We start from the raw sequence: 12,186 nt of genomic DNA, 5'->3' as shown, positions 1-12,186 counted from the left end.
TTTGCTGTTGGATATGTCAGCTGTTGTCCTTTATGTTTTAGTTCAAAACGTAAGCCCAGAGCAGGACGGAGGGAAACACTGGGTCAGCTGCTGGCACCCTCAGATCCGCTTTTGATACTATTTTGTCTGCCGGTTTATCCGCTGATTTTCGGCTGGCTGGAATTTTAAATTCACTTTCCACGCTGGTTGAATACCAAGTGATCCTCATTTGGTTTGTACTGGAAATGTCTGATTCTTGTGCCATGACCCACACAGGTGTGACTGTTCTTTCTCTGAGAAGTTCACGTGCACGCCAGGCAGACAGCAGAGGAGAAGACACTGCCACTGCTGCTGAGGGCACAGGAGGCAGCCCTCGCCGAGGCCGTGCTGCTCAGGGTGCGGGTGGACACTCAGGGCCGGTTACACTGAGCTGCCCAATGCTGCCCCTTGTGCTCTGCATGGGGTGGAGGTGTCTCTGGAGCAGGTCCCTCCTGAGGACAGGCAATGGCACGCTCCTTCTACAGCCTCCAAATAACAAGCCTCCCAGAGGATTAAAGACATTTGTGACAAATAACAAAGAAATATGTAAGACGACGTTAGTTTTAAAAAGCAAGCTGCAGGACAAGACATAGCAGCTCTCATTGGAGTAAAAACATTAAACTACAAAGGACAATGAGCAGAGGTAGAGAACGTTCTAGAGGCACACACAGAACTCTGAGCAGGTAGAGGAGGACAGCATTTACGTCACCCTCCCGCCTGTGTGCTTTCTCACCTGAGAACATCAGCTGCCACGGGAAAACGTCCAGCTGATGCCGTAAAAGAAACGGGTCACCGGGCAGCAGCCGCCACCCGCCTCTGACGGGAGAGCAACGTGCACTGGACCCTGGACCCTGGGCAAAGGGCACTTTCTGCAGCTGCTGTCGAGTTAAGGTTTACCCTCAGCCACTGGCAACGTGTTTGGTAGAAACACTAGCTGACCTGGCCTGCCACCAGCACCGCCACCGGGAACAGCGGGAGCCGCCCCGCCCGGCCCCGCACGGCCTCTGCCCAGTCCTCTGCCGGGTCAGCCTCTCTCTGACAGAGAAAGCGAGGAGCACAGCACTCCTCACCCCCAGGCAGCCTCTCCAGACGGATCACACCCGTGGGAAACGATGCTAAAGTGCAGCTTTTTGAAGTCTGTTTGTAACTTAGAATATAAGCATGTACTTACTCCCATTCATCATTTTGTCTTTAGCCAGTGGGTGTGTTGTGACTTTGCTTCCAAAACCTATTTCATGAGCCAACAGAGCCGTAGGACCTAGAAAGAAGATTAATAAAGATTTAAGTGTAGTTATTGAAAAAAAAAATGTCTTAAAAATTGCAGAAGCAAAAATATTCTTCAAAACCAGGAGGCTCTTACCTAAAATATACTTATGATTCTGAAGTTATACACTTGTTAGTACAATAGGCAAAATATCTTTCTATATAATAAAAGCCTAATATGCAAATCTACTGAACAGCAAAATGACCAGTAGCTATGACATGCACTGACCACCAGGGGGCAGATGTTCAACGCAGGGGCTTCCCCTAGCCCACAGGCCCCAGGCCAGCCAAGACAGGTGCCAGCGGGGACCCTCCTGATTGCCCCGCCGGGAGCCCCGCAGAAGGAGGCGACTGGCAGTGGGGCAAGCCAGCGAGCAGGCAGTGGCAGGAGCGGGGCCCACCAGCAAGCAGGCTGGTGCCACACCCCCCATCACCTGCCACACCCCCCATCACCTCCCACAGACGGAGGTGGACCTGCAGCGGCAGGGGGCGGGGAGAGAGACAGGGCCGGTTGATGAGCAGGCCAGCACTGCTGCCCCTGCCCCCCCATCACCCCACTGGTTGGTGGGCCAGGCTGGCGCCAGGAGGGACCCCAATCACCCTGCTGATCACCCCACAGATCAGCCCTGATCGCAGTCCAGGCCTGTGTATGGATTTTGTGCACCGGGCCTCTGGTGTTTATAATAAACCATCTCCCGAGCACTTTTGGCAAGTGCACAAAATCAAAAACATCAAAAACCACTTCATCAAAAAGACTCACTTTGACACCTAAGGTCGGAGCACACAGGTCAACAGACTGTGGCCTCGCCTCAAGGAACAGGCAGTATGCATGTCAGGGGTACAAGATGGGGAGACCCTTGTCATCTGAAAAAGCCCATCCTTCCTCTTGACAAATGAAAATTTTAGTTCCATAGCAGTCCCTCCGAACTCCTGGGCCTCACTGCTATTTTAGAGAGCACTTTTATTTTCCCGCTTGAATCTAAAAAACCTGCACTCATCCATTCATCCAGCTAGCCAGCCATCCAGCCGCCCATCCACCCATCCACCCATCCACCCATCCACCCATTCATCCATCCAGCCAGCCATCCAGCCATCCAGCCAGCCATCCATCCATCCATCCATCCATCCATCCATCCAGCCATCCATCCAGCCAGCCATCCATCCATCCATCCATCCATCCATCCATCCATCCAGCCAGCCACCCAGCCACCCAGCCACCCAGCCACCCAGCCAGCCAGCCAGCCATCCAGCCATCCATCCAGCCATCCATCCATCCATCCATCCATCCATCCATCCATCCATCCAGCCAGCCATCCATCCATCCATCCATCCAGCCATCCATCCAGCCAGCCATCCAGCCAGCCATCCAGCCAGCCAAACGGACCAGGTGCACTAGGAGGGCATTAAAATGAGCGGAACACCATCCGCCCTGGAGGAGTTTCCCATGAAATGTGTGCACGTCTGAGAGATGAAGCTCTAAAGCTACTGAAGAGAAGAACCACACACAAATGATTTGCGATCCTCTGTATCTTTCCTCTTAAAATGAGATTTATCAACATGTATGGTCATGTTGGTATGGTCAACATCAACAAGCAGATTTTGTAACAGGTTCCTCAAATAAGGACTAAAACCAAGAAGGTTTTAAACCATTGTTATATGATCTTAAAGACTTTTTAAAGTTAGTCTCCCTTTTTTCTCTAAGACACACACACAAACACGCACACGTTCTAAGCCCTCACGTTGCACCGAGAACAACAGGCTTCAGAATCGCACCCGACGCCCGAATGGAGGGCACGTGGCCAGGCCCAGGACAGCCATACACTGCAGCTCAGCAGCCCGAGCACTAGCTCTCACCGCCCCTTCCTTTTGCAACAGGAACCCAAGTAGAAAGCAGTTATGTAACCAACCAACAGGCTCCTCAGACCATAGCGGCTACAGAGATCAAACAAACAACACGGAATTACGTAAGCTTTCTGCCAACGCCAGGTGTCAGTTTCAGACCCAGTCCTGACTTACCTCTCGTCAATCAAAATCCTCAAATATAACTGATGTCTCTCTCCACCTTACTTTTATCCTCAGCATGAGACAGCTACGTATGGCAGCAAGTTTTAAAAGTCCATAAAAATTGCATAATGATCACTCACTTTTTTATTCTGATGAGCTCACGAATGACCCTTCATTCTTATTTTCTAAGATTTTCAGAAAACAAGAAGTCATCACCGACATGACCGTATGTTTTCAGCAATCCCCCAGGTGCCTGAGCAGTGAGGAGGGGGCGGACGGGAAATTCAGGCTGCTCCTCTCACGACACACGTGCTGCCTCCAGTGACGTCACGGTTGAAGGTAGAACCCTGCTGATGCCTTACTCACTATGGTGAGCTCATCATTACTGCTGTCTGGGGCTTCCAGATCCGATTGGAAAATGAGGACAGAGGTATTTAACTACTACTGTTACTTCAAATTCTGCTGAGACGAGCTCTAGCAGGAGACAGGGTGAACAGTAGACAGAATCCCCTTAGACAGCAGAGAGGAAGCCTGCAGCGCCACCGTGTGGTGATTTACAGGAAGAACACCTCAGCCACCCCAGCCCCTCCAGGGCTCCCTGAGATTGTACCTGGACTCAGGCATGGACCACTGCTGGCTCCTTCCCCCACCCTGAGTGAGGCTCTTTACTTATTTCCACAATAGTCCCCTTCCACTCTGTCTCACTCACTCCGTATTTAGGACCAAGTTCCTATTCTCTCTGTTCCCCGTTTGTAACTGCAACACTAAGAATCACCTCATTTCCCGTCACACTTCCCTGTTCGCAGCACCCAGGGAAGTGGGGCAGGATCCTGACCGGCACCAGCACTCGGTCAGAGCTGTCACTTCCTCATGTCGCTGTAGATGACGCTTAGGGCTAAGCACTCAGGCCTGAGTGAAAACAGCCACCAGATGCGGCTGATAACCTGCTACCCCTGACACAGGACGAGCTGACATGTGGTTTATGGTCCGCAGAGTCTGCAGGGAACAGCCCCAAGGTCTCCTTTCCTCCTGCTGGAGAGCACCAAGATGGAGGCTGGGGCACCTGGACCAAGTCCCTATAGCCAAGCGGCCCTGCGCCTTCCTCCCCTCCCCATAGAGGGCGCCGCTGCAGGGGCTGCCTGACAGTCCCCAGCAAAGAAGCCCCTGGGCCTGGGGGCAGGCCCAGAAGCTGGTGCTGAGCAGGATCCTAGGACAGCGCTTGCAGGGCAGTCCCCACCGCTCCCGTCTCTCACACAGCGGTTCTCAAACAGTTAGGTCCTAGGAACCCGCTAGCTTTCATGTGGGTTCTCTCTCGTAGTTAATAACTGCCCAGCTAGAAATTAAAGCTGGAAACCTTACAACACCATGCTTGAGCACACACACCCTGCCCGAATAAAAACATCGGCACTCTGTTATCCCTCCTGTGAGAGCCAGAAGGAAAAAGGCAAATTATGTCTCCATCGTATCTGCTGACCTTCCAGCCCCTTTGAGATGACGCTGGCCACCACAGCTCTCATACCGTCCCGAGAATCCCTGACCTACAACTATTGTAAAAACTCCACCGTACTGAGGAAAACATCACTTCACCATTCAATCCATTCCACCAGACTTGCATTCACTTCACGCTTGACAAGCATTTAATAAAAGCCTATGACAAGGAGGCACCGATGACAAAATTACACTGTGGAGGTCCGTCCCCACGGGGGTGTGCAGGAGGCAGCCGAGCAATGATGTTTCCCTCTCATCCATGTTTTTCTCTCTCCATCTCTTTCCCTCTTAAAAAAATGGTATTGAAATAAAAACATTTCTAAGTTTCTAAGCGGGGGGGGGGGGGGGCATCTATGAAGCACAATGACCTTCCTCTAAACTCGGTGGCAGTGGGATCCAGCACCAGCACCGAGGGCCAGGCAGGAGCGCCGAGGCCTGGGATCCACGGGCAGGGCTGCGTTTCTGGCAGCGATTGGTGCTGACGGTGCTGGCAGAGTCCTTCCTGGCATGGAGATTGCTGTAACAAGCTGTTTACTGAACTCCTGGGGGCCTGGCTTTCCTCCGAGGTCAACCAAACAGAAACATGATGTGTATCAGAGGGCCGCCAAAGCACGGGGAGGCAGAAAAGAACTGTTCTCATTTCTGAAATGACCCCCTTCATGCACCCAAACCAAGAGCCGGTCCAGAAGCTTCCGCGCTCTGAGAAGGGGAGGAAGTGCGCGGACACGGTCTCGTGGGTGAGCCCCGGTCAGGCGGCTCTGGGGGAGAAGCCGCCGCCCATGGCGGAGGGTCCGGTCCGCACGTACCTGCACAGATGGCGGCGATGAGGCCCTGGCGGCCATGCTGCTCCTTCAGGACCTCCTTCACAGCGGCAGACTGTGCGGACAAACACACCGAGTCCCCAGTGAGCCTCCGGCCAGCAGCTGGCCAGCAACTTCACAGAACCTGAGCTTAGCCTACTCCACAAGATCTGAAACCTAACTACTTTTAAACAGTACTTCTAGATATTAATATTTCCAATACAAAAGTTATCAAACTCATGTTTCTACATTCCTCCCTAAACCCAATCAAGGCACTTAATGATATAAGAGAAAGGCATCCTTTCCTTAAAGATGTTTGAAGTTGCCAGCTGGCGTGGCTCAATTCCCGACCAGGGTGCATGCCTGAGCCGCAGGCTCATCCCCAGCAGGGGGCATGCAGGAGGCACCCGGTCAATGATACTCTCTAATCATTGATGTTTCAGCTTCTCCCCCTCTCCCTTCTTCTCTGAAATCAATAAAAATGTTTATTTTAAAAAGCTGTTTGAAGTGGAGACGAGGAAAACAGCTTTCCCTGGGCACAGTGTCCCCCTCTCCCTGTCAGTGTCCAGCCTCGTACTCCGAGGAAAAAAGAGGTGGACACACGGACTGTGGTGTTGGGCGTCTTCAGCTGCGAAGTCAGGACAGGCCCACAGCCCCGGAGCTGGTTCCGCCTGCTTCCCGAGCCTGGCCACGCCTCCCCCCTCCCGCAGGGGACTCCTCACGTGCCTCAGCCCAGCCCCTGCGGCCCCTCCCCATTGGCGAGGAGACGCTAAGCTCTTATCCCTCCATGCGTAACCTGAATGGAACATACATTTTTTCTTCTGCTGCTCAGAGGGGAAATGTGCTCTAACATCCGGACTGTGTTCATAAGCCACTGTCCACCAGCCTGACTGCCTTCTGTAGCATGTGTCATCAGAAACGGCTTTTTTAAATGAAGACGGATTGTTCACTTCACCTGTTCCTATTCTATTCCCACCCCTTTCCTGAAATATTTAATAACAGCAAATCCACAGCACACAGGCCCACGCTGACACCCTGTCTGTATGCGGTGCTTACCTCAGACAGACTCTGCGCTTACCTCAGACAGACTCTGTGCTTACCTCACACAGACTCTGTGCTTACCTCACACAGACTCTGTGCTTACCTCACACAGACTCTGTGCTTACCTCACACAGACTCTGCGCTTACCTCACACAGACTCTGTGCTTACCTCACACAGACTCTGTGCTTACCTCACACAGACTCTGTGCTTACCTCACACAGACTCTGTGCTTACCTCACACAGACTCTGTGCTTACCTCACACAGACTCTGTGCTTACCTCACACAGACTCTGCGCTTACCTCACACAGACTCTGTGCTTACCTCACACAGACTCTGCGCTTACCTCACACAGACTCTGTGCTTACCTCACACAGACTCTGCGCTTACCTCACACAGACTCTGTGCTTACCTCACACAGACTCTGTGCTTACCTCACACAGACTCTGTGCTTACCTCACACAGACTCTGTGCTTACCTCACACAGACTCTGTGCTTACCTCACACAGACTCTGTGCTTACCTCACACAGACTCTGCGCTTACCTCACACAGACTCTGTGCTTACCTCACACAGACTCTGTGCTTACCTCACACAGACTCTGTGCTTACCTCAGACAAATTCTGGGCACCCAGGTTTCCTCCCGGCAGAACCACGACATCGTAAGGCCCCTGTGACAGTTTAAAAATAACATTTCATGTGAAATGTGCATGAACACGACAGTCAGTAAAACTTTCTTATTTTAAATATGGGTCACAGAAAAAAACTGTTCACCGAAAAGTGAAATAAATTAAGGTGTATCTCTATGATGAAATGCTGTAACCAGCAAAACATGCAGAAAGTCTGTGCATGAGGACATCCATGTTGCAGGAGTAGGTGTAGCATGACCTCCTCCTTGTAAAAACTGCGTGTGCGCGCATGCAGATGTACATGTATGATATACACACCAGACACATGTGTACACAAACACTCACAAAGGAGATACTCCAACAGCTAATGGGGAGCAGTGGGATGGAGGGAAGGGAGAGAATGAGACATCGCATTGTATTAATAACTTTCTGTGTGTCTGCACCGTGAGAGCTCTTTTTCGACAAGAATGTACACAGAGCCGAAACCGGTTTGGCTCAGTGGTAGAGCGTTGGTCTTCGAACTGAAAGGTCCCAGGTTCGATTCCAGTCAGTGGCAAGTATGCTGGTTGCAGACACATCCCCGGTAGGGGGTGTGCAAGAGGCAGCTGGTCAATGTTTCTCTCTCATCGACATTTCTAGCTCTCTATCTCTCTCCCTTCCTCTCTGTAGAAAATCAATAAAATATATTAAAAAAAAAAAAAAAAAAAGAATGTACACAGTAATGAAGGATAGTCAAAAGAAAAACAAATTTTAAGTAACAGGCAAAGAAAAATACTTTTAACCTTATGAGAAATGAAACTTGGGGGAGAAATATGATGTAATTTTTTAGTGTCCCAATCACCAAAAAACCCTAGAATTCTACTGACTTCCAATTTGCTGAAATGACAAACTTATAAGGCTTTCAGATGTTAAAAAGTTTTAAAAATGTAGTCATTAAGCAAATTACAAAATGAAAATGTAGCCTATATTTAGAGCAACATCTGTTAGTTAGAATTACTTTCAGATACTATAAACATCCCACTGGTGTTTTAAAACAAAGCAAAATTAAACACTAAAAAGAAAATATGTGAAGCATAGATTCTCCTTTACTCTTCGATTCTGAACGGGCCCACGCATGGACACAAAGAAAACAACTGATCTGAAACACAACGGGCTGAAGGAGAAGAGAAGGAACGTTTACTTCGACTCTCGCTTGTGAAGTGCCTCTTGGGAAGTTTCAACCACTGACATGTAAATACCAATATTCCAACACCCCACGATCCACCACCACAATACCCCAACTCCCCAGAAGACAGGAACTGTGGTCCACGCAGCGCAGGACGCTCAAGACCTGGGACGCAGACTCCCAGGATCCTCAGAGAGCTGGCTCTGCCTCCTCTCCGGCCAGACCTCCGCTCAAGAGGGCAGAGCCCACTGGCTGGCAGACGGGGCCGGGCAAGCCTGCCGCCCATGAAAGCCTCTGTGCCCATGTGCGGGCACGCTCCCGAGGAGAGAGACCTCAGCTCTGCCAGGGGCCCACAGTGCTGGTCACCCCTCAGAGTTCGAACCACAATTCTAAAGACCCTGGAAAAGCGACACCAGTGAAGGGGAACTCCTCCTCCTCGATCCACCCACTGACCAGGGAGGAGCCATTGACGCAACAGGAACCACACAACTCCTCTGTCTCACCGCACGGGAGAGCGCGGCTTCTGAACAGAGGCTCGGAGATGAATGGGGGCACGGCGGCTGATCTGCCAAGTGACAAAGCGGTAACAGGAGGCAGGGCTGCCGTGGAAGCCAGGACACTGCTGCCTGCAAGTGTCCCCTCACTCCACCAGCCCACCCGGCCTCTGACTGAGCACAGGAGGGACCGGACTGCCAGCTGCGCGGTGGAGAAGGCAGAGCCCTCCCCTGCGGGCGGATCTGGGGAAGATATTTAAGCAAAGTCACTTCCCTAAAGCAGGTCTGTGCGAGCAGCAGCCTCAGGCGGACTCACGGACCTCCGCGAACCGGGTGCAGCAGCCGGGGAGGAGGCTTCAGCAGAGAACCAACCTGTTTCCTGGCATCTTCCAGGCTGGCATCGGGACAGATGACGACATCTCGGCTGCACTGCACGGGGTCCTTTCCCGCCAAACCCGCAACAGTGACCTTGATCTGAGAGAAAGAAAGAGGTCATCGTGGTATTTAACACTGAAACAGAGTCACGCCTGCACATCTGTTCGGGGTTTTAGAGTGACAGGAAATAAGGCAACAAAGCCAGCCGGCGTTACGCTAATAAATCGGCGAAATGCATTCACTAACGAGGTCTGTCCGTTTGCCTGGGACGGGGATTAGACACTCCCAGCGCCCCGTCTGGTGATGGCCTTTCTCCCAGAGGTGTTCTGGTTTGGGAGGTAAAGTTTATGGTCCTCCCATCGCTAACCCACCGTGCAGTCGCTGCTGCCATTAGAGCGAGGAAATGCTTCTTTCTCTGGCACAGACGACACCAAGAGCTGAGTGGGGGACCACGGGGAGGTTCCTACACGGCTGGTGGGTCCAACACGCCGGTCCTTGGAGTCATTAACAAAATCTAGGAACACCCACTGGGCGGGTCCTCCGCCCACCCCGCTCACCTGCAGGCCCTGAGCCTGGGAACCCTCGCGCACGCCTGTATGAGAACGTGAGAGTATTGTAATGCGTGAGACAACCCTCCAGAGGGAGTTTACAGACAGACGGCAGCATACCCACCGAGGAACACCGGGCAGCCATTTTAAATGAACTCCCTGGACCCACACGTGCCGACACTACAGAGAACCGGAGGAATGTGGGGTTCCCAGCTCTTCTACTTACTGACTCGCCAGTGGGGGCACTCAGTTTAGTGTCTCTTGCCTCAGTTTCTTCAACTATACAATAAGGATGGCAATTACACACAGGGCGGTTGTAAGATTCAAACAAGTTTCTAGAAGCGCTCAGAATGATACCTAGCACTGAGTAAATGCTGTTTACGGATTCACAATGGGCCTAGAGCAGTGATCGGCAGACTCATCAGTCAATAGAGCCAAACATCAACAGCAAAAGGATTGAATTTCTTTGGAGAGCTGAATTTTTAAAACTTAAACTTCTTCTAACGCCATGTCTTCAAAATAGACTGGCCCAGGCCGTGGTATTTTGTGGAAGAGCCACACTCAAAGGGCCAAAGAGCCGCGTGTGGCTCGAGAGCCGCACGCAGTTTGCCGACCACGGGCCTAGATGCCTTATATAGGTGAATGGCACAGAGAAGCACGATGAGAACTAGTCTCAGGCCGCTTGATCTCTGGGTCGGAAGGGGAACCGCATGGGGGACGTTCACGGAGCACTTTGCAATGTTCTCTCTCTTTAAAGCATTTGTTCTTCAAGAAACGCTCGGACAGAAACAGGGCAAACTGCTGACAAGCATTAAGCGCAGATACTGGATAAACGGGTAATTATCATGCAGCCTGTTCTGTCTGAAATATTTCACCAAGTTAAATACTGTTTTATTCCAAAACGACTTTTAAAAGTCAAAGCTGGTTTCTATAAGGGGGAGGGACTTACTCCAGCGCGTCTCATGATATCTACGGGGACCACCGTCTCAATCTCCTCCGCTCCCTTCGCCAGGATGACCAGCGCTCTCTTTGAAGCCATTTTCTCGCTGTGTTCTTAACGACTGGATTTAAAACATAAAAGGCACTTTAAAAACTCTTACTGCGATCCTGGAATAGCCACAGTTTTAAAGTTTGGGATTATCTTTAGGCAGAGTAACCAAGTGCCTCCCAGGGAAACAGTTCTGATAGACCAGTGGTCGGCAAACTCATCAGTCCACAGAGCCAAGTATCAACAGTACAACGATTGAAATGTCTTTTGAGAGCCAAATTTTTAAAACTTATACAGGTAGGTACATTGTTATTAACTTAATTAGGGTCCTCCTAAGCGGGCCTTTGCTAAAAACTCAAGGGGCCAAAGAGCGGCAGGATCCCTGTGATAGACAAACACCCCTGACTATGAAAGCAGCATTTTTGGTTACTATTGGTTTACACAGGATTTCAACGGCTGCGTTTTCTGAGATGAGAACAGTATGGTTGCTCACCCATGTTCGTACTGAATTTCTTTGAAATTTAAAAAACCCAATTTCTAATAACATATTGCAGATGAAGTTTTCTGAAACACAAGGACATGGGTCTTGCATTTCACACAACGCAGTTTTCTCTTTTTGCAGCACGTTTCTCTTACATAGAAATGACGAAAGCGTTGCATGGGCAAAACACTAAATTCACAGTCTTTAGCAACCGGCCTATAAAATTTTTGGAGGGGATTTTTTTTAAATTCCAATAACTGTACTAAAAATTCGGGGCGGGGGTGAGGTGGGGTAACACTTTAAAATGTGAGCACAGGCTTTTTTTTTTTTTTTTTTTTTTTACCAGGGCGAAAGGTGGGAATCCCCTCCCCCAAAGCAACCCGACTAGGCAGTTCTTCCATTGACAGCGGCCACCCCGGGGTCTGCACAGATTTTAGCCCCTCCTCCTTCTGGAAAACTTGCTGTCCGTGCAAAACACACTGTATTTTCCTACTATTTCCACCAAACCGGTGGATGCTGTGCACACCCTTTGGGAAGTTTTGGCGTTGCTACGCGCTGGCAGCGGAAAGCCCATCTAGTTACACTAGAAGGCCGCGCGGTGCTCAGGCGGCGAAATCGGGGACCCGTCTGGGGGCGCTTCCTCCCGAGGCCCCGCCCCGGCGGCGCGGGACGGTCCAGCCGGGGGCCGGGCGCCCCCTCGCCGCCCGCAGCACCACGGCCTGCGCCAGCGCCGAGCTCCCAGGCCCCGACCCGAACCTCGCCTCTCCGCCCACAGTCACCGCTCCGCTTCCCGGCCGCAGCACTTCCGCACCGGGAGTGAACCGGAACCGGACTAACGGACGGACGGACGCACGCACGCACGCACGCACGCACGCACGCACGCACGCCGCCCTA

At 51.4% G+C, this 12,186-nt stretch overlaps 1 protein-coding gene across 3 annotated transcripts in view; it reads right to left on the bottom strand.

Moving 5' to 3' along the window:
- The window catches only part of PARK7 (Parkinsonism associated deglycase), a 23,889-nt gene extending 11,703 nt beyond the window's left edge, over positions 1–12,186 (bottom strand). For 2 of the 3 annotated variants that reach the window (XM_045570581.1, XM_036460938.2), the window contains exons 1-6: positions 12,049–12,186; positions 10,773–10,884; positions 9,273–9,374; positions 7,224–7,283; positions 5,580–5,649; positions 1,190–1,276 (exon numbers count right to left, since the gene is read on the bottom strand). In XM_045570581.1, the coding sequence (XP_045426537.1) occupies positions 1,190–1,276; positions 5,580–5,649; positions 7,224–7,283; positions 9,273–9,374; positions 10,773–10,862 (409 nt within the window). In that variant the 5' untranslated portion in view covers positions 10,863–10,884; positions 12,049–12,186. The remainder of the gene's footprint in view (positions 1–1,189; positions 1,277–5,579; positions 5,650–7,223; positions 7,284–9,272; positions 9,375–10,772; positions 10,885–12,048) is intronic. The other variant, XM_045570582.1, reaches the window with a different exon arrangement.

Source organism: Pipistrellus kuhlii, unplaced genomic scaffold (genome assembly GCF_014108245.1).
Source record: "Pipistrellus kuhlii isolate mPipKuh1 unplaced genomic scaffold, mPipKuh1.p scaffold_m20_p_34, whole genome shotgun sequence".
Lineage (NCBI taxonomy): Eukaryota > Metazoa > Chordata > Mammalia > Chiroptera > Vespertilionidae > Pipistrellus > Pipistrellus kuhlii.
The sequence above is the reverse complement of the archived record's forward strand: the minus strand, read 5'-3'. Positions and strand labels throughout refer to the sequence as shown.